Genomic DNA, 23,286 nt, shown 5'->3' with positions numbered 1-23,286 from the left:
TGCTGTTTTAAAAAATATTGTATTAAAATGTCTTTGAAAATACTATGTACAAACTGCTGCTGGTTTGATTTATGGCAACAAAAAAACTCACTATTCTCCTGAGCAAGATTACAAATGACACCTTTTGTCAGAATTTTGTTAATTTATAACACTTTTACAGCCATTCAAATATCTGAAGCCAAATCCTGGGTGTATAATGCCTTGTTCACACTGCAGGCCTATAATGCTCAAATCAGTTTTGGAATACTGACTGTCCAAATAGCAAGTTATAAGTGACCAAATAGGATTTATATGTGTTCAGACAGCAGTAATTTGCTGACATGGCTAAGCTAGTTGTCATAGTAAAGACAGGTGTGTACGCAGTGGTGTAGGCTGATTTGGGCACGTGCTTCCGATCACTCAGAAGTTATGTAGTAAGCTAAGGTGACAATGCCTGCCATGGATGTTTCCCAGGTGCTTTGAATGTTCAAAATCATAGTGTGAGAACACTTAAGGCCTCAAAGGACAAGATGATCCAACTTTCAAAACGAGTCCTTTTTGTCTAGCCACAGCAGTCAACTAGCTAGCTAGCTAGCTAGCTAAGTAGCAGTTTAGCTTTCTAGCACATTCACTCATTTGTTTGTAAACATTTAACAAGCTAGTTAGCTACCACATTTTCTTGGCAAACTGTCAACAGAGTAGCTAGCAAGCAACAAGATATGCCAAATAACAGTTTAATTAATCAGATTTGACCACATGGCCAGCAGTGGCGGTTCTAGACCATTTCTACTGGGGGGGCCAAGCTGGGGCCAGTTGTACTGTTAGAGGGGCCAGTTACATTAGACGTTATTGTTGTCATCGTTTTCTTCACTGCATTGAAGGCATTAGCAGGCAAAAGACCATGTTCATAATCATCATCGCTGCCACTGTCTAATAACGGATGTAAAAAAAGAACGATAGCAAAAATTAGTTTCATACTCATACTTTCATACTCCACATTTAAGGGGGCCACAAGGGGGTCCAAAATTGTTGTCACAGGGGCACTGCCCCCCCCCCCCAGAACCGCCACTGATGGCCAGGAATAAGTATTGTATCTGACTTCAGACCACCTACGAAAGTGGCTTGAAATATCAGATTCCATGTGCTTTTTAGCTGTTCAGACTGCAGGAAAAAGAACAGATTAAAAAAAATTGGATTTGAGTCACTTCAAACCGCCAATGAGAACAAGGCTTTTACAGTGCCTTCGGGAAAGTATTCAGACTCTTTGACCTTTTACACATTTTATTCGGTTACAGCCTTATTCCAAAATTGATTCAATTGTTTCTTCCCCCTTATCAATCTACACACAATACCCCATAATGACAAAGCAAAAACAGGTTTTTAGAATTTTTGCTAATTTATAAAAATGTCAAAACTGAAACATCACATTTACATAAGTATTCAAACACTTTACACAGTACTTTGTTGAAGCACCTTTGGCAGCGACTACAGCCTTGAGTCTTCTTGGGTATGACGCTACAAGCTTGGCACACCTGTATTTGGGGAGTTTCTCCCATTCTTCTCTGCAGATCCTCTCAAGCTCTGTCAGGTTGGATGGGGAGCATTGCCGCACAGCTATTTTCAGGTCGCTCCAGAGATGTTTGATCAGGTTCAAGTCCGGGCTCTTTGGCTGGGCCAGAGAGGACATTCAGAGACTTGTCCCAAAGCCAGTCCTGCATTGTCTTGGCTGTGTGTCCTGTTGGAAGGTGAACCTTCACCCCAGTCTGAGGTCCTAAGCGCTCTGGAGCAGGTTTTCATTAAGGATCTCTGTACTTTGCCTTTGTTCATCTTTGCCTAGATCTTGACTAGTCTCCCAGTCCCTGCCACTGAAAAACATCCTCACAGCATGATCCTGCCACCATCATGCTTCACCATAGGGATGGTGCCAGGTTTCCACCAGACGTGACGCTTGGCATTCAGGCCAAAGAGTTCAATCCTGGTTTCACCAGACCAGTGAATCGTGTTTCTCATGGTCTGGGTGCCTTTTTGCAAACTCCAATTCGGCTGTCATGTACCTTTTACTGAGTGGCGGTTTCCGTCTGGCAGCTCTACCATAAAGAAATAATAAATAGCAAAGGGTCTGAAAACTTATGTTAATAAGGTATTTCAGATTTTTATGTTTTCTACATTTGCAAACATTTCTAAAAACCTGTTTTCGCTTTGTCATTATGGGGTACGTTGTGTACATTGCTGAGGATTTTTTGTTGTTGTATTTTATCCATTTTAGAATAAGGCTGTAACATAAGAAAATGTGGAAAAAGTCAAGGGGTCTGAATACTTTCCGAAGGTACTGTAAGTGTTTCCTACACAGACATAAACAAACATTTATACCTCTGTAAATATTACATTTTTCAGTAGCTAAATAATTTACTTGAGTAAATACAAATAGTAATCAATAATGGAAACATTTCTCAAAATGGTGGTGAAGGAAGTGTCGGCAGACTAGGTCCATTGTGACAGACATTTCACACATTCCTCCTCAGGAACAGGACTTAATGTTGTTAGTGTTTTGTCTTCAGAGAAGACAAGAGAGCCGTTTCCTTCTTGGGCTCTTTGCTTGGGGCTGCTAAACTCAGCCATTCATACCATGGACAACGCTAACAACGGATAGCACCATGTTGTTGCTCCCACTGATAAACACTTCTGACGAGAGACAGAAAGTGAATCTTTGTTGCATCAGAATGATACAGAGGAGTATGTGCCACATGAGGGAGATGGTTTCATTGTGTAACATTTATCTCAAGGTAAATGTACACTTTTCTATGTAGGGAGTACTGTATAGTACATTGTGCTTTTTCCAGCACTGAATAAAGGCCTTTGGTTAACTCATCTCCCTCTTCTGACCTTGTCCTGTTTCAGACAGGGAAGCAGGCTGTCAGAGCTTAGGCATGTATTGGACATCTACTAATGGGGATATGTTAGGAGAAGGAGGGGAGTTGCTGTTGTAAGCTTGAGCAGTTCAGTCATTTCAGCAACATGGAAAACAAAGTCATCAGTTTGGGGGGGGGGGGGGGTCTTAGGCACCCAAACACACAAGAACCAATCAAATAAAGTTGAGGCAACTGTTCTCATACCAGGGGTTGGGCCTAAGGGCATTGAGCCAGGGTGGACCTCTTTTCGGGGTTCACAAAGTTCCTTTGTATGTTGGCGCCCCCTGCTGGGGCGGTATCTCCTTCCAGCCCCAGCGAGCGCCGGTAGGTGGCGGACAGTCTGTAGAGCACGTCTGGCGAGAGGCGGGGCTGGGAGTCGCCTCTCTGGGTCAGGAGCATATTAAACAAAGTGTTGACCTCGGAGATCAAGGACCCGCCCAGTGACCCATCCTCCGGCTTCTTACCGAAGGTGGAGAAGGAGGCAGAGTCAAGGGTGTCTGGGGAGCAATGGGTTTCAGGGGATGGTGGCCCATTGGGAACAAAAACGTTCTCGTGGTAGTCGGCAGTTAGGGGGAGGGAAAGGCGGGACATCCACGCAGGGTCCTCTATGTCAGCAAAGACGTCATCTGATGAGAGGAGGAGAGAGATGAGAACATGTCAATAAAGTATGGAGTATTGGCAATACTGTTTTTTAACAACATAGGACAAAGCAACAGCTCTACAGTGATACAGTGCTGGATGTGACACAGGGAACATGTGGGTGTTCTTTGTTATAGTGTTTGTTGTTGGTCAGTATTCTTGTTTATCCCTGTGAAAATGAATTTCTTCACGTGAAAACGTTAAATGAAATCTGAAGATGGGAGAATGATTATCTGGTATGTCGAAGACGACAAATATAAACTAAGTTAATAAAAATAAGCTTATGGAGGTACAAGTCTAATCTAACGGTTTCCTTCAATTTCCTTGAGAAAAACACTATGTGGGACAAAAACAGGATAGAGGATATCACAGGAGTATATTTATCTGGCTGTTGTGAACCGGCATTTCCTGTCATCTCCTGGTTGTATCCGGAGTTATAGTCAAGTAAAAGCTGATTTATGCGCCGTACAGAGGGTGTGACGCAAAAGGCCATATCAAGCTCCGTACCATATGCGCCTCCCCAATTCTTAACAATGCAGAGGGCTCTGTATAACTCCGCATTGACATGATTGGATGACGGTAGGTGGGGGCGGTACATCCTGTATAAACACAAATTCACTTCCTTAACAAGCACAAGAAGTATCAATTCCCTTACTTATGCAGAGGCAGCATCGCAGTAAATGCTGTATGGCCAATGCAGATTGCGGAAGGGCCATACATAGGCATTAAAGTGGTCAAGTGGTTTTACACAAACCCTGTTTAGACAATCAAAAGACACATTGTGATCTGATCATCCTGCCCACTTCTGGTAGTCAGACACATATTGTGCCTTGATATCTTACAAGTGTAGACAGATATGGACAGAGAAAACATTTAAATCATTGGCAGGTGGCACCATTGACTGTTTAGATCAATATGTGTCTTACAATAAATAAATATTATTTTGAAAGAATATCTATGAAATAATTTGCATAAAGGGGCCAGGAAATCTGGTCACAATGCAGGCTCAGTGGACAGATAACAGACACTTTAATTCCATGTGTAGACATATTTCTGAAAATGTGGGCACCATCAGAATGTAGACATGATCAGGACAAAGGACTCATGTTAGCACCAGGTAAAAACGAGGATAGAATGAGCATGTACACACTCAAAACAGGTAAAAATCGATTTAAAGCCATTCTCTACAGTTAAGCATTACAGGCATTCTTGTATAATTTTTTGTATGGGGATGTGCAAACCTGATTATTATGACCAACATCATATTGCTTTTGTTTAGTTTTTTTGATAAAGGGAAAACTTTAGTTGTGGTATAACTGTATGGCAGGGGTAGACAACAAAATCTTTCCTACTGATGAGTCAACAGGGTTAATCATAGGTCTGTTCTGAGTGTCAGGTCTTGACACGTTCCTGAATAAAGCAAAACCTGAGGAAATGGCATCTAAAACAATTTGCAAACTCTTTAGATGTTACAGGGATCTTATGAAGTGATAAGGAAAAGTCCCTCTGCCTTTACAAGTTGGCTCACCAATAGGATATTATTTCGGGAACCAATATATCACAGACAAGAACTGTGCATTCTGAAAATATTCAGATGTTAGATTTTTTCTAAAATGGATTAAATAAAAATCATCATCAATCTACTTTGATTGAGCTCAGGTGCATCCTGTTTCCATTGATTATCCTTGAGATGTTTCTACAACTTGATTGGAGTCCACCTGTGGTAAATTCAATTGATTGGACATGACTTGGAAAGGCACACACATGTCTATAAGGTCCCACAGTTGACAGTGCATGTCAGATCAAAAACTAAGCCAAGAGGTGGAAGGAATTGTGCGTAGTGCTCCGAGACAGGATTGTGTCGAGGCACAGATATGGGGAAGGCTACCAAAACATTTCTGCAGCATTGAAGGTACCCAAGAATACAGTGGTCTCCATCATTCTTAAATGGAAGTTTGTAACCACCAAGACTTTTCTTAGAGCTGGCAGCTCAGCCAAACTGAGCATTCGGGGGAGAAAGGCCTTGGTCAGAGAGGTGACCGAGAACCCAATGGTCACTCTGACAGAGCTCAGGACCGAGTGAAAGATGAACAGAGCAAAGTACAGAGAGATCCTTGATGAAAACCTGCTCCAGAGCGCTCAGGACCTCAGACTGGGGCGAATGTTCCCTTTCCAACAGGACAACGACCCTAAGCACACAGCCTAGACAATGCAGGAGTGGCTTCGGGACATGTCTCTGAATGTCCTTGAGTGACCCAGCCAGAGTTCAGACTTGAACCTGATCGAGCATCTCTGGAGAGACCTGAAAATAGCTGTGCAGCGACGCTCCCCATCCAACCTGACAGAGCTTGAGAGGATCTGCAGAGAAGAATGGGAGAAACCCCCCAAATGCAGGTGTGCCGAGCTTGTAGCGTCATACCCAGGAAGACTTGAGGCTGTAATCTCTGCAAAAGGTGCTTCAACAAAGTACTGAGTAAAGGGTCTGAATATTTATGTAAATGTAATATCAGTTTTTTATAATTTTGCCAAAATGTCTAAACCTGGTTTTGCTTTGTCATTATGGGGTATTGTGTGTAGATTGATGAGGGAAAAAAACAATTTAATACATTTTAGAATAAGGCTGTAACGTAACAAAATGTACAAAAAGTCAATGTTTCCCGAATGCGCTAAGTATTTTTATACAATATGTCCTGATTATGGAGAAAATGTATGGTTATAAATTATGAGGGTGTCACACAATCTTTGACAGCCATGAGTTTACATTTATTAATGTTAAGACATAGACCAGATGCTTTGGAAAACGATTATATCACATTGATCGATATGGGAATCTGACTAGCGTCTTTCAGAAAAATTGGAGTATCGTCAGCCAGCTGGCTCATCATTTATTTACCAGCCATGGAAATACCTTGTACAGGACTATTATTTAAAGACTTTGTAATAAGTTGGATGACTAATAAAAACAGATACGGTGAGATAGAGGATTTAGGCAAGGTTGTCCTAACTCAAATCTAGGTCAGGTGCCATGTTTCAGTTTGATAGAGCTGTTAACATTAGTATAGTGTCTTAATAGCCTCACAGAAAAAAAATCCCTAAAGCCACATTTCTCAAGGGAGTGGAAGAGGAACCGATCCTCTGCTGTGTTAAAGTCTCCTCGGTTCTAAACCCTTAGCCCTTGAATGACGTTTTACATCGTCACGAGTGTACCTTAAATGTCCCTTGCCCAAGCGAGGGAGAGTGATCAGAGAGGCAACGTTGTTGATGGAGAAACAACCAACCTAAAGCTATTATATGTACCTAGTAAGCTAACCTAGCCTAGCTAGCACTCCTGTCAAGTATCCCCTGCCTGCGAACTTCAAAAAACACTGTCTGCCCCTTCAGAGCAAGAGAATTTTCCCTCTTGGTCTAAGACGTTGGTTGCTTCCATGGGAGACCCGGGTTCATATCCTGCGTGTTACACTTGCCCTGTGGTCCTTTTCATCTAATCACAACCAGACCCGGGCACGCACACACACTAACACAGTGGTTCCCAACTAGGGGTACTGGGACCCCTGGGGGTACTTGGCATATCCACAGGGGGTACTTCAAAAGAGTAATGAGTCCATAGGATTACTGGTAAAATGCACATGAGGGGATCCTTTAGAGGTACTCCAGGCAGAGCGAAATTCAGTTGGGGGTACGGTAACCAAAACAAAGTTGGGAACCACTGTTCTAACACACAAACTTACAGAGGAGTCACTGAACAACCCCAGAACCTACCCCCACCACACACACACCCTCATTCCCTCTCTCATGCACCCCCCCCCCCCCCCACCCACCCACGCACTGTGTGACACTGACAGCCCTCAACTTAAATCTCAATCCATAAACGAAACAAGTCCTTATACTTCTGATTTCACACTACACATCAGTGAAAAGTAACCAACACAAATCCCACATGATGTTCAAATGTATCATGTTTCGCTTGAAGTCCTTCTGAGATAGTTATCCTCCGCTGTATATGTTTGGAATGTTCAAAGGCTCTGCTGTGAGATATTTGTTTTTGAATGAAAGACTGAGCTCCATATATGTGGGGGTTTGAACTACACGCAAAGGTCATCAAATGAAGTTGCGCTGACTCAGTCGACCACCATCTTTCATGTCTGTCGTCTCCAGGAGACCTCAGAAGAGAGCGTTGCTAACAGGGCTAGCGTACATATAAAACACTGTCAGAAACTAATGGGGGCAGGCTGGCCCTTTTTTACGGTCTGTTGCATCTGCTTGACTTTGACACGGAGGCAGTGATCAATCAAACTCACAGCAAGCCACATCAGAGAGAGGTTAACTCACAAGCTAACTGCCTGGGTTCAATCACATCAGGTTTTCTAAAATGCTGCTTCCTTTTCTGGCCCCTTTCTCTGCAATCGCCTCAGTCCCGTCCCGTCCCCCTTTCTGCATCTCATTTTATAAAACGGGATGGGATCATGTTGTTTGGATCCTTGAGGCTGATTGATAGCAGTGAGTTATAGCGCCACAATTCTGCATTCCATGTGTAATGCCTATTAACTGTTCCTTTAGATGTATCAATGCACATCCACTGTCCCACAGCCCAGCCAGTCAATTTATAACCTTAATCTCCCCTGGAAAAAAGTGCCTTGAGAATATTTCCCCATGCTACTAGCCTAGCATTTGGTTTGGTACAGAGGGGGTTAATATAAGCCTAGCTGTGTGCCTTTCCAACGTTGCCGGTTTTTGTTGTTGCGATCTCCATATTACTATTATATTACATATCCATATTATTTATTATTAAAATTCTCCTCTCTCTTGTAATAATTGAACCTCTGCTACCCAGCTAGCTACATGCCAATGATTTGCTTAGCATAGCAACGACTTGGTCAAAACATGATAATATAATTAACAACCAGTCTGATGGTTAGCAACGTCAGAACCGGCTTTTGCCCGGACTATATCGTCTGGTGGAAGGATGAAATAAAGCTAATTTACTAATTAAAATAAAGTTAATGAAAACATGTTGTTAAATTTGTTAGCAACTGTTTTATAAAAGCAATAAGGCTGTCGAACCTGGGAATTGTTGTGTGTTAACTCCCACCTAAAGGTTGTTTCCCGGCCCTTGGCTTCGTCTCGTGTCTAATAAATGCCCTCAGTCAGGAGTTATCATGCCTTATTAGTAAAGTCTCGCTTCCTCCATCCCCTCGCGCCCTCCCTCCCTCCCTCCATCCCCTCGCTCTCTCCCTCCATCCCCTCGCTCCCTCCCTCCATCCCCTCGCTCGCTCTCTCCCTCCATCCATCTATCCCCTCGCTCTCTCCCTCCCTCCCCTCGCTCTCTCCCTCCCTCCATCCCCTCGCTCCCTCCCTCCATCCCCTCGCTCCCTCCCTCCATCCCCTCGCTCTCTCTGTGTTTCTCCCATCCTCTTACTAACTCCTTGTTTTTTTTCCGGAAATTCCTCTCCCTCTACACCCCCCACTCTGCACCTCATCCCCCTCTCTCTTCAACCCCGACAACACCTCACCCCCCTTTCTCCACACCCCCAACTCTACACCTCATCCCCCTTTCTCCACACCCCCAACTCTACACCTCATCCCCCTTTCACTTTACACCTCATCCCCATTTCACTTTACACCTCATCCCCCTTTCTCTTCACCACCAACTTTTCACCTCATCCCCCTTTTCTTCATCCCCCTTACTCTACACCTCATCCCCCTTACTCTACACCCCCCACTCTACAACTCATCCCCATTTCACCTTACACCTCATCCCCATTTCCCTTCACCTCATCCCCATTTCCCTTCATCCCCCACTCGACACCTCATCCCCCTTTCTCTTCATCCCCCTTTCTCTACACTTCATCCCCCTTTCTCTACACCCCATCCGCCTTACTCTACACCCCATCCCCATTTCACTCTACACCCCATCCCCATTTCACTCTACACCTCATCCCCCCCACTCTACACCTCATCCCCCTTTCTCTACACCTCATCCCCCTTTCTCTACACCTCATCCCCCTTACTCTACACCTCATCCCCATTTCACTCTACACCCCATCCCCATTTCACTCTACACCTCATCCCCCCCACTCTACACCTCATCCCCCTTTCTCTACACCTCATCCCCCTTTCTCTACACCTCATCCCCCTTTCTCTACACCTCATCCCCCTTACTCTACACCTCATCCCCATTTCACTCTACACTTCATCCCCCACACTCTACACCTCATCCACCCCCCACACTACACCTCAGCCACCCCCCACTCTACACCTCATCCACCCCCACTCTGCACCTCATCCACCCCCCCACTCTACACCTCATCCACCCCCCCACTCTACACCTCATCCACCCCCCCACTCTACACCTCATCCACCCCCCCACTCTACACCTCATCCACCCCCCCACTCTACACCTCATCCACCCCCCCACTCTACACCTCATCCACCCCCCCACTCTACACCTCATCCACCCCCCCACTCTACACCTCATCCACCCCCCCACTCTACACCTCATCCACCCCCCCACTCTACACCTCATCCACCCCCCACTCTACACCTCATCCACCCCCCACTCTACACCTCATCCACCCCCCACTCTACACCTCATCCACCCCCCACTCTACACCTCATCCACCCCCACTCTACACCTCATCCACCCCCACTCTACACCTCATCTCCCCCCACTCTACACCTCATCCCCCCACTCTACACCTCATCCCCCCACTCTACACCTCATCCCCATTTCACTTTACATGTCATCCCTCTTTCTCTTCATCCCCCTCTCTACACCTCATCTCCTTTCCGTTTCATCCCCCACTCTACACCTCATCCTCCCTTCTCTTCATCCCCTTTCTCTTCATCCGCCACTCTACACCTCATCCCCCTTTCTCTTCACCTCATCCCCCTTTCTCTTCACCCACCCACTCTACACCTCATCCCTCTTTCTCTTCATCCCCCACTCTACACCTCATCCCCCTTTTCTTCATCCCCTTTCTCTTCACCTCAACCCCCTTTCTCTTCACATCCCCTTTTACAACTCCCACTCCACCTCATCCTCATTTCTCTTCACCCCCACTCTACACCGCATCCCCCTTTCTCTTCACCCCCCACTCTACACCTCATCCCCCTTTCTCTTCACCCCCACTCTACACCTCATCCCCCTTTCTCTTCACCCCCCTTTCTCTACACCTCATCCCCCTTTTCTTCATCCCCCTTTATCTACAGCTCATCCCCATTTCACTCTACCCCTCATCCCCCCCACTCTACCCCCCATCCCCCCCACTCTACACCTCATCCCCCCCACTCTACACCTCATCCCACTCTACACCTCATCCCACCCCACTCTACACCTCATCCCCCCCCACTCTACACCTCATCCCCCCCACTCTACACCTCATCCCACCCCACTCTACACCTCATCCCACCCCACTCTACACCTCACCCCCCCCCCCCCCCCACTCTACACCTCATCCCCCTCCACTCTACACCTCATCCCCCCCACTCTACACCTCATCCCCATTTCACTCTACACCTCATCCCCATTTCACTTTACACGTCATCCCTCTTTCTCTTCATCCCCCTCTCTACACCTCATCCCCTTTCCGTTTCATCCCCCACTCTACACCTCATCCTCCCTTCTCTTCGTCCCCCTTTCTCTACACCTCATCCCCTTTTTCTTCGTCCCCCACTCTACACCTCATCCCCCCACTCTACACCTCATCCCATTTCACTTTACACCTCATCCCTCTTTCTCTTCATCCCCCTCTCTACACCTCATCCCCTTTCCGTTTCATCCCCCACTCTACACCTCATCCTCTCTTCTCTTCGTCCCCCTTTCTCTACACCTCATCCCTCTTTCTCTTCATCCCCCACTCTACACCTCATCCCCCTTTTCTTCATCCCCTTTCTCTTCACCTCAACCCACTTTCTCTTCACCTCATCCCTTTTACAACCCCCACTCCATCTCATCCTCATTTCTCTTCACCCCCACTCTACACCTCATCCCCCTTTCTCTTCACCCCCCACTCTACACCGCATCCCCCTTTCTCTTCACCCCCCCACCTCATCCCCCTTTCTCTTCACCTCATCCCCCTTTCTCTTTATCTCTCGTGATCCATGGCTCTCCCCATTCCAAACTTAATTAGACTGGACCCACCAGCAGGGAAACCCTAAATCCTCAGAAAACAATGATCCTCTCACTGGAACCAAAGGAACCCCCTTAGACACACCACACATACACATGTTTGACGTGAAGAACACCCCTGCTGTGGTTGATTGACTACAACCACAACAAAACACCAGAAGATATTGAAGCAGTTTAAAGCATACCGTCGAGCGTTAGATCCACAGACCTGACTAAAGTCACAATGGTAAATATTGAAAAAATCATCAGTTGACTGAAAACAGACAATTCAATTGGTGATATGTGATTCATCTTCTATCAGCTCTAAGACTGATTTTTGAGTGAACTGTCCCTTTAATAGGTGATATGGCTACCAAACAAAGGAATGCAGACTCAAAAGAAAATAGCAGAGCTCAAGGAGATGTAGACTGAGGCCGCATTCTGAAGGGGTGCTGAAAACACACTGATCTGCGCGCACACACCTTTGCATTGTGTCGATCAGGACCGAAAGACAGATGTGGAACATGATATCAGAGGTCAGATTCAAGGCTATCTGTTCAGATCACGCTGAAACACTGCCTCGGGGCAGAGTGGGTGGTGGTGACTGTGTGTGTTGGGGTTGTTCTAGGCAGCTTAAAAGATGGGGCTCTCCAGGTGAAAAGAAAAGAAAAAACGTGTTGCCCAGGGAATCAGAAACACAGGCTGTTTGAATGTTTGAACAACGTCATAGGTCCTCAAAGAGCATGAGCTTCTCACCGTTTGTGAGTCTCACAAATCTAGCGTGAGTTACAATGCTAATGGAGGACCCCTTTGGGCATGGGTGACTCAAGCATGACACACACACACACACACGCAGGTCTTTGTAACACCCCTGTGTGAGATTACTGTACCGGCATAGACTTTAAATGGCTCTCACTCAAGATCAACTGAAAGATAGAAATCCTCGTATTCAGCCTTGGAAGTCTTGTGAGAGACTATGTGCCGTGTTTTGAAAAGAACAAAGACAGAGCCGACGATGGCCTGAACAATTGGAAGGAACTCAATACGTATGTTTACCGTGTACATACACTGAGTATACCAAACATTAGGAACACCTTCCTAATATTGAGTTGCACCCCATTTTGCCCTCAGAAAAGCCTGAATTTGTAGGGGCATGGACTCCACAAGGTGTCGATATCATTCCACAGGGATGCTAACCCATGTTGACTCCAATGCTTCCCACAGTTTGCTGAATGGCGTTTGGGTGGTGGACCATTCTTGATACACACGGTAAACCGTTGAGTGTGAAAAACTCCGCCGGGTTGCAGTTTTTGACACACTCAAACCGGTGCGCCTGGCACCTACTAACATACACCGTTTAAAGGAACTTAAATATGATGTCTTGCCCATTCACCCATGTCTCAATTGTCTCAAGGCTGAAAAATCCTTCTTTAGTTTGTCTCCTCCCCTTCATCTACACGGATTAAATTCGATTTATATCAATAAGGGTTCATAGCTTTTACATGGATTCCACTGGTCAGTCTCATGGAAAGAACAGGTGTTCCTAATGTTTCGTACATTCAATGTAGGTTGGACTATATAGAATTTGAACATATGTATTAGTCTGGTCAGTCATACTAAGAGCTGCACTCATTGTTTCACTTCAAACAATGTCACATACAGTACAGCAATATGTATCTTTACGGCTGAGTGAAAACAGCCACGCTCAGCTTATGATATTGTTAGTCACTTAATGTTTGCCATGAATTTTAAGAACATAATTAAGTGGTAGAAGCCCAACAGAGAGCTAAGAATTCAAATAAGTGTTTTCTTTGTTAATGTTGACCATTCAAATGTTTTCCCTTCAAGCTATTGTTTGTTGACTATAAAATAGGATCATTTCTCTGGTCAATCGGTCAACCTGGTTAAATAAAGTTTACATTTGAAAAAGTTCTTACCAGGGTTGTTGAGCAGGTTATTAAGCCCCTCCTCCAGTAGCGGGTCGACGGGGGAGTCTCGGCCCATGTCCCAGTCCATGTCTCCGGCCTCACTCTCACCATGACCGCTGTCCTTGGTGCTCTGCCAATCAGTGTCCTGAGCGTAAGACCTTCAGGCAAGCAGAGGAAACAGACAGGGGAGCGTCAGGGACAGTGAGAGAGGGCATTTTAGAAACAACGTTTAGGAGTCATATTATCGATAGTCAACCATCTTGTGGTTGACTCTCTCTCTCTCTCTCTCTCTCTCTCAGCCCTAGGACCATGCCTCAGGACTACCTAGCTTGATGACTCCTTGTGCTCCCTGTCAGAGACTTTATCAGAGCCAGTTAGAGACCAGACAGACCTGAGGCCTCTTTATCAAAGGTGCATACGCACAAAAAAGACTAAACCTTGTGTGCCCCAGTTTTCCCGCAAAGATTGGTATTTATCCATTTTGAACCCGACTGGAAAGTGTGCGTATCTCCACGCACAGCTCAGACCATGCGTACACACAACTCCTAGTTGTTAAAGAATTGTATTGCAAGCATATTGTTCTATTGAGGTGTTTGAGGCACGGGAAATAATTCATAATAATGGTGATAAAAACATGAAAACGTAATGATAAAACAGATGCATTTACCACTGGTAAGGAGATTGCATAACAGCATGTAAGTTAATGTTTCTTTCATTATTGTTACCTCCTTTTCTGACATGATTGGTTAGTTCCCGCTACTATACGATAAATATGACCATTCATCCATTCAAAAGCCAAGAATGCTTTAAAGTAAACAGACCAGTAGCCTACTTAAAATATTTGACAGTAGGCCATGGGTAGGGTAGGATAATACACAGTATTTGTGTGCAATAGGAGCGCGACATTGTAGCCTATTTAATCTCAGCGCCTATGCCAAGGCAAGAGATAGAAACACAATCATCTATCGATAAACAAAATATTTAACAACCGTTCGTCTTTTGCATAGAAGTGTGGGCTCTAGCATTTAGTTTTAAATTGTTTGATTAAACAATCAATCATCTGGCAGAATGCATTCAGTGTTTGGCACTCACTGTAGGTGGCTAGCGCCGAGACCCCTAGAGGACGTAGTTCTGCCTGATGCCGTATTACCTCTAGGTATCGACACAGTCAGCCCAGCCAGTAATACACTCGTGTCCCCCATTGACCGGATTTTGTATAAAACATCCTCAATTCAGGCTGCAACGGCAGTTATTTTTTCCCACCAATGAGCCATTAAATCGAGTTAAGGAGGAAACTTTGTAGCAGGAATGAAGGATGTAGGATGTTTTATGTACAAGTCGGTCACCAGTGTATTGCCTACTGAATACATTAAAGTCGGACGTAAGATGACAAACTATGTAAAAGGGATAATAGCGCCTGCTTGCGGCCGGTTGGGTTATGTTTAGTTTGAAAAACTCAGTGCAAAATGTTAAAACATTCTGCCCACACCTTTACAGAAATTTGATTAAATTTGCCATAGCACTTTCATTTAGAAACTGTCATCATGTCTGAGTTCCAATATTTCCAAATCATACAGCAAATGAGGGAGTTTTTGTCAAAATATAAGGTGAATGGAGGCCGTTTTCCAGGTGGGATTTTAACACTCGTTCTCGTGAACAGAATTATACAACAGGGGTCTAATCCTGGATGCTGATTGGTTAAAACTGCATTCCAGACAGTGTCTATTCCACAAATTACCACCGGCTAAAGCTATGAGGTTGAAATGCCTATTTACTCCATCTCACTGCGCAATCCACTGTCTCATCAGCCCAGCCTGATCTCCACTGAGATGGAACAGAGTAGGCATAGGCATTTCACCGTCATAGCTTGTGGTAACTTGTGGAATAGACACCGGCTGGAATGCGGTTTTAACCAATCAGCATCCTGGATTAGACACACCCGTTGTATAATTGGGAGATAAACCAGGGGGGGCGACAACATCCCAGATAGTCGGCCATGACACAAAACATACACCCCACGTAGACAGATTCTTCATGAAAGCGAAGAGGCTGAACCATATATGAACCCCTCACATACTGTGTATAGAATATAACATTGTGGTCAGTGGATGTGCTGGCTCCTGCCTTAGGGAATGAGTCATGGCAGTGTGGTAGGCACTGAGTCCTGCTCTGACGTGCTCCCTGCCACAGTGACTGACTGGAAGACTGGCAGAGCACTTTTGGTATGAGACACTCTTCCTGTTATTGGGCAGACACATACCTGAGCAGCATTGTCTAGCTATATTACCACCCACTGGGCACAAACTGGTTGGATGTCCGGGGGTATCGTCGGATGGGGCCACGGTGTCTCCCGACTCCTCCCGTATTTAATGTGTCGGGGGGCTTATCCGGTGTGAATTTAAGTTCTCTCTCTCTCTCTCTCTCTCTCTCTCTCTCTCTCTCTCTCTCTCTCTCTCTCTCTCTCTCTCTCTCTCTCTCTCTCTCTCTCTCTCTCTCTCCCTCTCTCTCTCTCTCTCTCTCTCTCTCTCTCTCTCTCTCTCTCTCTCTCTCTCTCTCTCTCTCTCTCTCTCTCTCTCTCTCTCTCTCTCTCTCTCTCTCTCAGCCCTAGGACCATGCCTCAGGACTACCTAGCTTGATGACTCCTTGCTGTCCCCAGTCCACCTGGCCGTGCTGCTGCTCCAGTTTCAACTGTTCTTCCTGCGGCTATGGAACCCTGACCTGCTGTTTTCAACTCTCTAGAGACAGCAGGAGCAGTAGAGATACTCTGAATGATTGGCTATGAAAAGCCAACTGGCATTCACTCCTAAGGTGCTGACCTGCTGCACCCTCGACAACCACTGTGATTATTATTATTTGACCCTGCTGGTCATCTATGAACATTTGAACATCTTGGCCATTTTCTGTTATAATCTCCAACCGGCACAGACAGAAGAGGACTGGCCACCCCTCATAGCCTGGTTCCGCTCTAGGTTTCTTCTTCGGTTCCAGCCTTTCTAGGTAGCTTTTCCTAGCCACCGTGATTCTACACCTGCATTGTTTGCTGTTTGGGGTTTTAGGCTGGGTTTCTGAACAGCACTTTATGACATCGGCTGATGTTAAAAGGACTATAAATTAGAGGTCGACCGATTAATCGGATTTGCCGATTAATTAGGGCCGATTTCAAATTTTCATAACAATCGGAAATCGGTATTTTTGGATATATACACTGCTCAAAAAAATAAAGGGAACACTTAAACAACACAATGTAACTCCAAGTCAATCACACTTCTGTGAAATCAAACTGTCCACTTAGGAAGCAACACTGATTGACAATAAATTTCACATGCTGTTGTGCAAATGGAATAGACGAAAGGCCTTTGTGCAAGGAGGAGCACTGCCAGAGCCCTGCAAAATGACCTCCAGCAGGCCACAATCAATGTTGTTTCCTCGTCATTTCGACAAATTTCAATGTGATGACGTTGAATCAACGTGGAAAACTGACTGGATTTTGTAAAAATCATCAACGTAAGAGAATTGTGTATTTTTTTCCCACACAATTTTTTACCAAAATCCCTTATTTTGTTCTCTTTTTTTTCCACATTGACCTTATGTTAGTTGACAACTCAACCAAATGTAAATCAAAACTAGACGTTGAACTGACGTCTGCACCCAGTGGGTAGGAAGATTTGAAACAATATTTATAGGGTGCTTGTATTTATTTTGTGTCTTCGGGCAGGTCTCTTTTGAAAAATTGATTTAAAATCTCAGTGGGATCACTTGTACAAAAAAGGATAAATAACAAATACATATGCATGTAAATCTACATTTTTGACAAGTTAAATTTCATGAAAAGATAATAATAAAAGTCAGATTGTCATGTAGCCTGTTGAATCGTAAGCCATCAATACAATCTAAAACTAATGATGCATGCAGTGGTAATAGTGGTCAACAGCCAACTGGCTCTGAAACAAAGGAGGGATAATGATGCATGTGGTCGTAGTGGTCCACAGCCAACGGGCTCTGAAACAAAGGAGGGATAATGAAAAGAAAAAGGGAAGAAAGACAAGAAAGAGGAAATGTGCTCACCTGCCAGCGCGCTGGGAGAACTTGTTGCCTCGGAAGTTTGGTCTTGGCTGCAGCTGGCCCTGGTGGAGCAGGGAGAGGAGCTGAGAAACCTGCTGTAAGGAGGCAGGAGATGATGAAAGGGGTAAGGAGACAGTGATATTATAACACAGAAGTCAGAATAACAAACTAGGGTTTTGAGAATGTGCTGTATTGAGGCTGTTGAGTGTATTGGGTGGAGGTGTCAATCGTCAAATGAATAAATATGATTTGTTCTGCGAGGATCTATTCAACCGGTCTCGCACTATGGCAACCCCTAACATTGGGGAGTTCATTTGGAGCAGTTTGTGCTGATATCTTTCTTGTGGATGCGTTGCTAACTCTGGCCTCCACATTCAGAGAGGAAACAGCCTTTGTGAGGTGTACAGAGTGGGTTTGTGTGTGTGTGTGTGTGTGTGTGTGTGTGTGTGTGTGTGTGTGTGTGTGTGTGTGTGTGTGTGTGTGTGTGTGTGTGTGTGTGTGTAGGACTCAGATGGTGGACAGGAAAGCGCTTTACGTAAAAGGCTATTATTCTCTGACCTGTTTCCTTCCAGGATGAACCTCTGAAATATGGTCATGTGGAGGGGGGGGGGGGGGGGGGTCTGAAAACCTCCAGCTGGGGCGAGCAGGCGGAGATGAAGGAGAGGTGGGTCAACACTCAGTCATCTTCCTGCGCTTATAATGGAATTTACGTGAGGCCTTAAAACCTTGCCAGACTCTTTGTTCTAAGACTATTGGGCGTTGGCATCGCCGTCTGCGTCTATTCCCCCTCTTGCGTCTATTCCCCCTCAATGACGATGCGTCGTTTGACTAGCACAGCACTTCTTGAGTAGACATTTACAGATGCTGCTTTTCTTTGCTTAAAGTGAGATCAGCAATTTGGACCATTTGTCACTGACGACTCGCGGTGCTTAAATGTCAAAGCAGTATTCCCTTACTCTACAGACATATCAGAGCTTACTTTGGCTGGGCTTTCCCCTTAGAGAATAAGAGTGGTCTACTGATTCTTCCTGGCATCTTTCCTTCTCTATATGAGTGTGCTATGCGATATTGAGTAAAAGGATTGGTGCGATTGCTTGAGGGGCATGGGAGTAGACAGGATTACAGTGGCTGACACATGAGCACCTGAATAAACGCAATGCCTTGGCTCCAGCATCATCTGTTAGTTGTCCCCTCAGGCTTCCTATGTAAGCCATACACAAGAGGGGGGAAATTATCTGCTCTCGGGACCTTCAATTTAAATGCATCTCAATTCCTGTAAGTTACACTTAATTACTTAATTATTTAAGTTCGAGCATGTGAAAAAAATAAGGCTTATTTATAATACAAAAGTCTGAGAAAAAAAAAGGTTTCTTTCTGTTATTCGTTAAATGGATATAGGGTATCTAACATGAGAATGACTCAAACCAATGTAATGCATTGCATAAGATATACCAAATGTGCATTCACGTTTGAAGTAATTATAACTAAAAGGTTTGTTACCTGCACTTCGGGAGAGGCAGCAGACAACTCAATGGAGTTCTCTCCGAAGGCAGCCATGGAGAGACGGACCAGATTCCTCAGCATCCGTCTGTGGTCTTCAGCGTCAAGTCCACTTCTGGTATCTGTGTTCTTGGGCCTCCTAAGTGTTGCCACCTGGGACGATGTTTCTGGCACTTCAACGTCAGGGCTAACCTGGATCTCAGAGTTCCCATGTCGCCTCAGGGTACTGGTCTGATACAGTGAGGAGGACGATGAAGGTATTCTTGCCTTACGCAGGGTTCGGTAAGGAGTGGCCGGGGTCCGAGGAAGAGTGCCGTCCAGCTCGATGCTCCCAGGTTTCCTGAGTGTTCTGGAATGGGAGACAGGTAGCGTTGATCCCCCCTCTGGGTAGGCCTGGGAGTGGACTGTTGGGTTCATGGAGTTGGCAACGCTGTACTGCCTTTCTGTGTTTTGCTCTTCAACCACCAGGAGCATAGTGGAGAGGGGCTGGGCTTCGTCATCTTCTGGAGGGTCCTCCCTTCGTCCCCTCAGGACTGGCACCAGCTGGATGTCTGTCTTCCTGATGTTTTTCTGCGGGCGGCGAGGGTGGCTCGTGTAGGTGGACTCGGCCATCCTGCAGTTGTAGGAATGGTTGTCTCTTTTCCTGGGGCGACAGAAGGTGGTCACCAAGGCAACAGCCAGGAGAACCAGGATGCAGCTGGCCCCAAGGCAGATGGCCACCATCATGGTGAAACTCAGCTGACCATGGTTACCAGGGGCTGAGTTCTTCAGATGGTCCCGCAAGTTGATGAAAGCCACCTCTAAGGTGGCCTTTGTCAATAGCCTTGGAGAACCCTTGTCCGATACAGCAATATCCACTTTGAAAGTTTTCCCAATGAGCTCTGTAGCATTGGTCGTGTTAACATACAGTTGTCCGGTGGTGTCATTGAGTCTGAATAGTCCTGTGGGGTTTCCATCTGTGATCATGTAGCTGAGTCTTCCATTCAGGCCAGAGTCTGGATCAGTTGCCTTGATGGTAGTGGCCAGGAATCCCATAAATCCATTTTGGACAGAGCGACCAGTATGAGGATCGGTGGAGCCTTCTTCAGCACCATCCCCTAGTTCTGTCACTATCTCCCCCTTCTCTTCATTGACCAGGACACTCACAAAGGCTATGCCTTTCTTTGGCATCGGCTCCTTGATGACGGGGTAGTTGTCGTTGACATCCTGGATCTCGATGAGTACCGTGGCGGTGCTGGTGAGGGGTGGATGCCCATGGTCTATGGCCTCCACAATGAAGGAGTATGTGGGCGAGTCCTCATAGTCCAATGACTGCTGGGCACTGACTACACCACTGGTGGGGTGGATGGCGAAAGATGCCGTAGGAGGTCCCAGTTCATTGGACTCTCGGATGGAGAAGGACACCCTGCCGCTGAGCTCAATATCCACATCATTGGCTTCTACCTTGAGGACCTGGAGCCCCACGGTATTGTTCTCCTTGAAGGAAGCCCTGTAGTGGGACTTGGAGAACACAGGGGCATTGTCATTCTCATCCAACACATGGACAACTAGGTGTCTAACACATGACAGTGGAGGGTCACCGTAATCCTGGGCAAGTAACGTGAGATTATACTCCATGACCTTTTCCCGATCCAGGGTGCCATTGGTTACGATCATGTAATTGTCGCCATGGATTTTCTTGAGACGGAAGTGGCCTGATCCATGCTGGATGTGGGCGTGCACATTCCCGTTGTCCCCGGAGTCTGCATCAGAGACCATCACCAGTGCAAGGAACGTGTCCTCTGGTGCACCTTCTAAAACAGTTGCCACTGGGGAATCAGGGGGTGTCCAAGTGACGTGGATCCTTGGTGCATTATCATTGACATCCCTCAGCTTGATGTGTAGTTTACAATGAGAGGGGATGGCGTTGGGCCCAAGATCGCGAGCCTGGATGTCCACCTCATAAAAGTGTTTGGCTTCATAGTCCAGTGGGCCTTTTAAAGTCACTACTCCACTCTGGGGGTGGATACTGAAAAGCTTCTGCACCTCAGGTGGAGCATGCTTGCTTAGTGAGTACTCAACCTCCCCGTTGGCCCCTTGGTCAGGGTCCGTGGCCTTGAGGTTGATGACGCTAGTCCCACGAGCTGTATCCTCGGCTAGTTCCACAGTGGGGGTGCTATCCTCAAACATGGGGCTGTTGTCGTTAGAGTCCAAGACGTTGACCCGGACCAGAGTACTGCCCGACCTGGGAGGATTCCCCTTGTCCCATGCCACCAGAGTCAGCTCGAAGGAGGAATGCACCTCCCTGTCCAGCTCCTTGATCACCACCAGCTCTGCCTGCTTTGGACCATCCACAGCACTCCTTACATCCAGGGCAAAATGCTGGTTGACGGACAGCGAGTAGGTCTGCAGACCATTCGGGCCGGCGTCCGGGTCCACCGCTCGGTCCAGGGGGATCCGCATCCTCAATGTGGCCATCTCAGAGATTTCCACCTCCTGCTGGCTGCTGGGAAAAGTTGGGCTGTGGTCATTCAGGTCCATCACCTCCACCCGCACCCTCAGGAAGTGGATAACACCACCTTTCCTGTAGAGGACACTGAAGGCCAGCTCACACAGGTCCGAGCCTCGACACAGCTCCTCCCGGTCCAGCTGGCCTAGGGTGGCGACAGTTCCATCTCTTACTCCAATGGAGAAAGGCAGGGCTTGACCATGCTCCACGACCTGGAAATCCTCCAGTACCCCGGTCTCGCCTCTCTGACGCAGGTCTTCGACCAGACGGCCGACCCTGGTGCCCACAGGCTGCTCCTCCCAGACTTGGTACATGACAGTTAATGGGGCCGGGTCTGAAGACTGGGCTCCAGAACTAAGCCACAGAACCAGCAGTAGAGCCAGCAGCATGACTGTGTGAGATATTACTGTCCTGTCCAGCATTTATAAGGGCATGGCTAACACCCACTAAAAACTACTTATTTCCCCTTCTTCAAGTTAAATAATGATGACTGATGAAAAAACTAAACTATTGATAGAAAAGATATCCTTTTAAAATAGCCAGATACAGTAAAAAAATTCAAATATTTTAGTTATAAATCGACAAAACATAGAATACATTTATCAATATAAGCCATGAATCAAACTGCTCATCTACCCATATTCTTACACTTTTACCAAGCTCTGAGTATCAGCACAAAATATACCAACAATTACAGCTCAATCTATCAATGAAACAATCTAATATGTTTCCTAACAAAACAGATATGAATTAAAGACTAAATTAAAGACAACCCTACATCCCTTTTATACCAACAACCTTAGAACCCTTAAGTTTAGTCAGATATCTAAATTACAGAACCCTACAACTAGAGTGATTGCCTCCCTCTCTTACACACACACACACACCCACACTCACAGCTTACTGCATGAATCACACACAGCTGCTGGCTCCCAGCGTCCAGGTTCATCAGCCTGTAGCTACAAAGTAAAGCAAGGAGAGCACTGAGGAAGTTTGGATCTGTGATGAAACATGCAGCATAGGACCCAGCCAATCAGAACAGGGGGGGTGGAGCATATGCAAATCTAAACTCCACACCCCAAAACAGAACAGTGGGCCCTCGGGAAATCAAGCAGGAGTTGATACAACATTGGAGTGCTTTTAAAGAAACGTGATCCCCCCCTCCGCCTCTGCCCCCACTCCTTTTGCCTTGTTGCTTTTTTCCCTGCAATCTTCAAAAAACCATCAGAACCTTGCATTGTGGATCTTTAACTCAGTAGAAATCAGAGTGGGCTTGAAGCGTGGGCCCTATGGGACATTGAGCTGTAACCAGGCCTGCTCTCGACTCAGAGCTCCATGACGTAAGGTCTGGGCTCGCGACAGAAATCCTAAACGCTAGATAGCTCTTGCTGATAAATGTGTTGCCACCTCAAACTTGTCAGCCGTAAATGTCTTTTAGCTGGTAAAATGACCCTTTCTGGACTACTTTTCATTTTTTGATTTGTTGTTGTAATATATGGTTTTTGTTGGGTTTCTCAGCAGTAAGCTGCAAATGTTGCTTTCACATAGCACAGTAAAGAGAATCAAATAGGTGCTGCTGTAAAAAGTAGAATCTATCCATACCGAAGGGCTCACAACAACGACACAAACTGCAGTTCCGGATAATATAAACAGTGCAAACAGACCATTATACAT

The 23,286-nt window shown here is 45.9% G+C and overlaps 1 protein-coding gene across 1 annotated transcript; it reads right to left on the bottom strand.

Moving 5' to 3' along the window:
• Positions 1 to 2: 2 nt before the first annotated feature.
• pcdh12 (protocadherin 12) lies at positions 3 to 22,569 on the bottom strand. The gene is made up of 4 exons (XM_071410604.1): positions 19,125 to 22,569; positions 17,628 to 17,719; positions 13,572 to 13,720; positions 3 to 3,514 (listed from the first exon to the last, which is right to left on the bottom strand). Exons 1-4 carry the CDS (start codon positions 22,032 to 22,034, stop codon positions 3,105 to 3,107), a joined length of 3,561 nt encoding a protein of 1,186 aa, XP_071266705.1. The 5' UTR covers positions 22,035 to 22,569; the 3' UTR covers positions 3 to 3,104.
• Positions 22,570 to 23,286: the final 717 nt, after the last annotated feature.

Source organism: Salvelinus alpinus, chromosome 7 (genome assembly GCF_045679555.1).
Source record: "Salvelinus alpinus chromosome 7, SLU_Salpinus.1, whole genome shotgun sequence".
NCBI lineage: Eukaryota > Metazoa > Chordata > Actinopteri > Salmoniformes > Salmonidae > Salvelinus > Salvelinus alpinus.
Note: the sequence above shows the minus strand (reverse complement) of the source record. Positions and strands in the feature narration are given on the sequence as shown.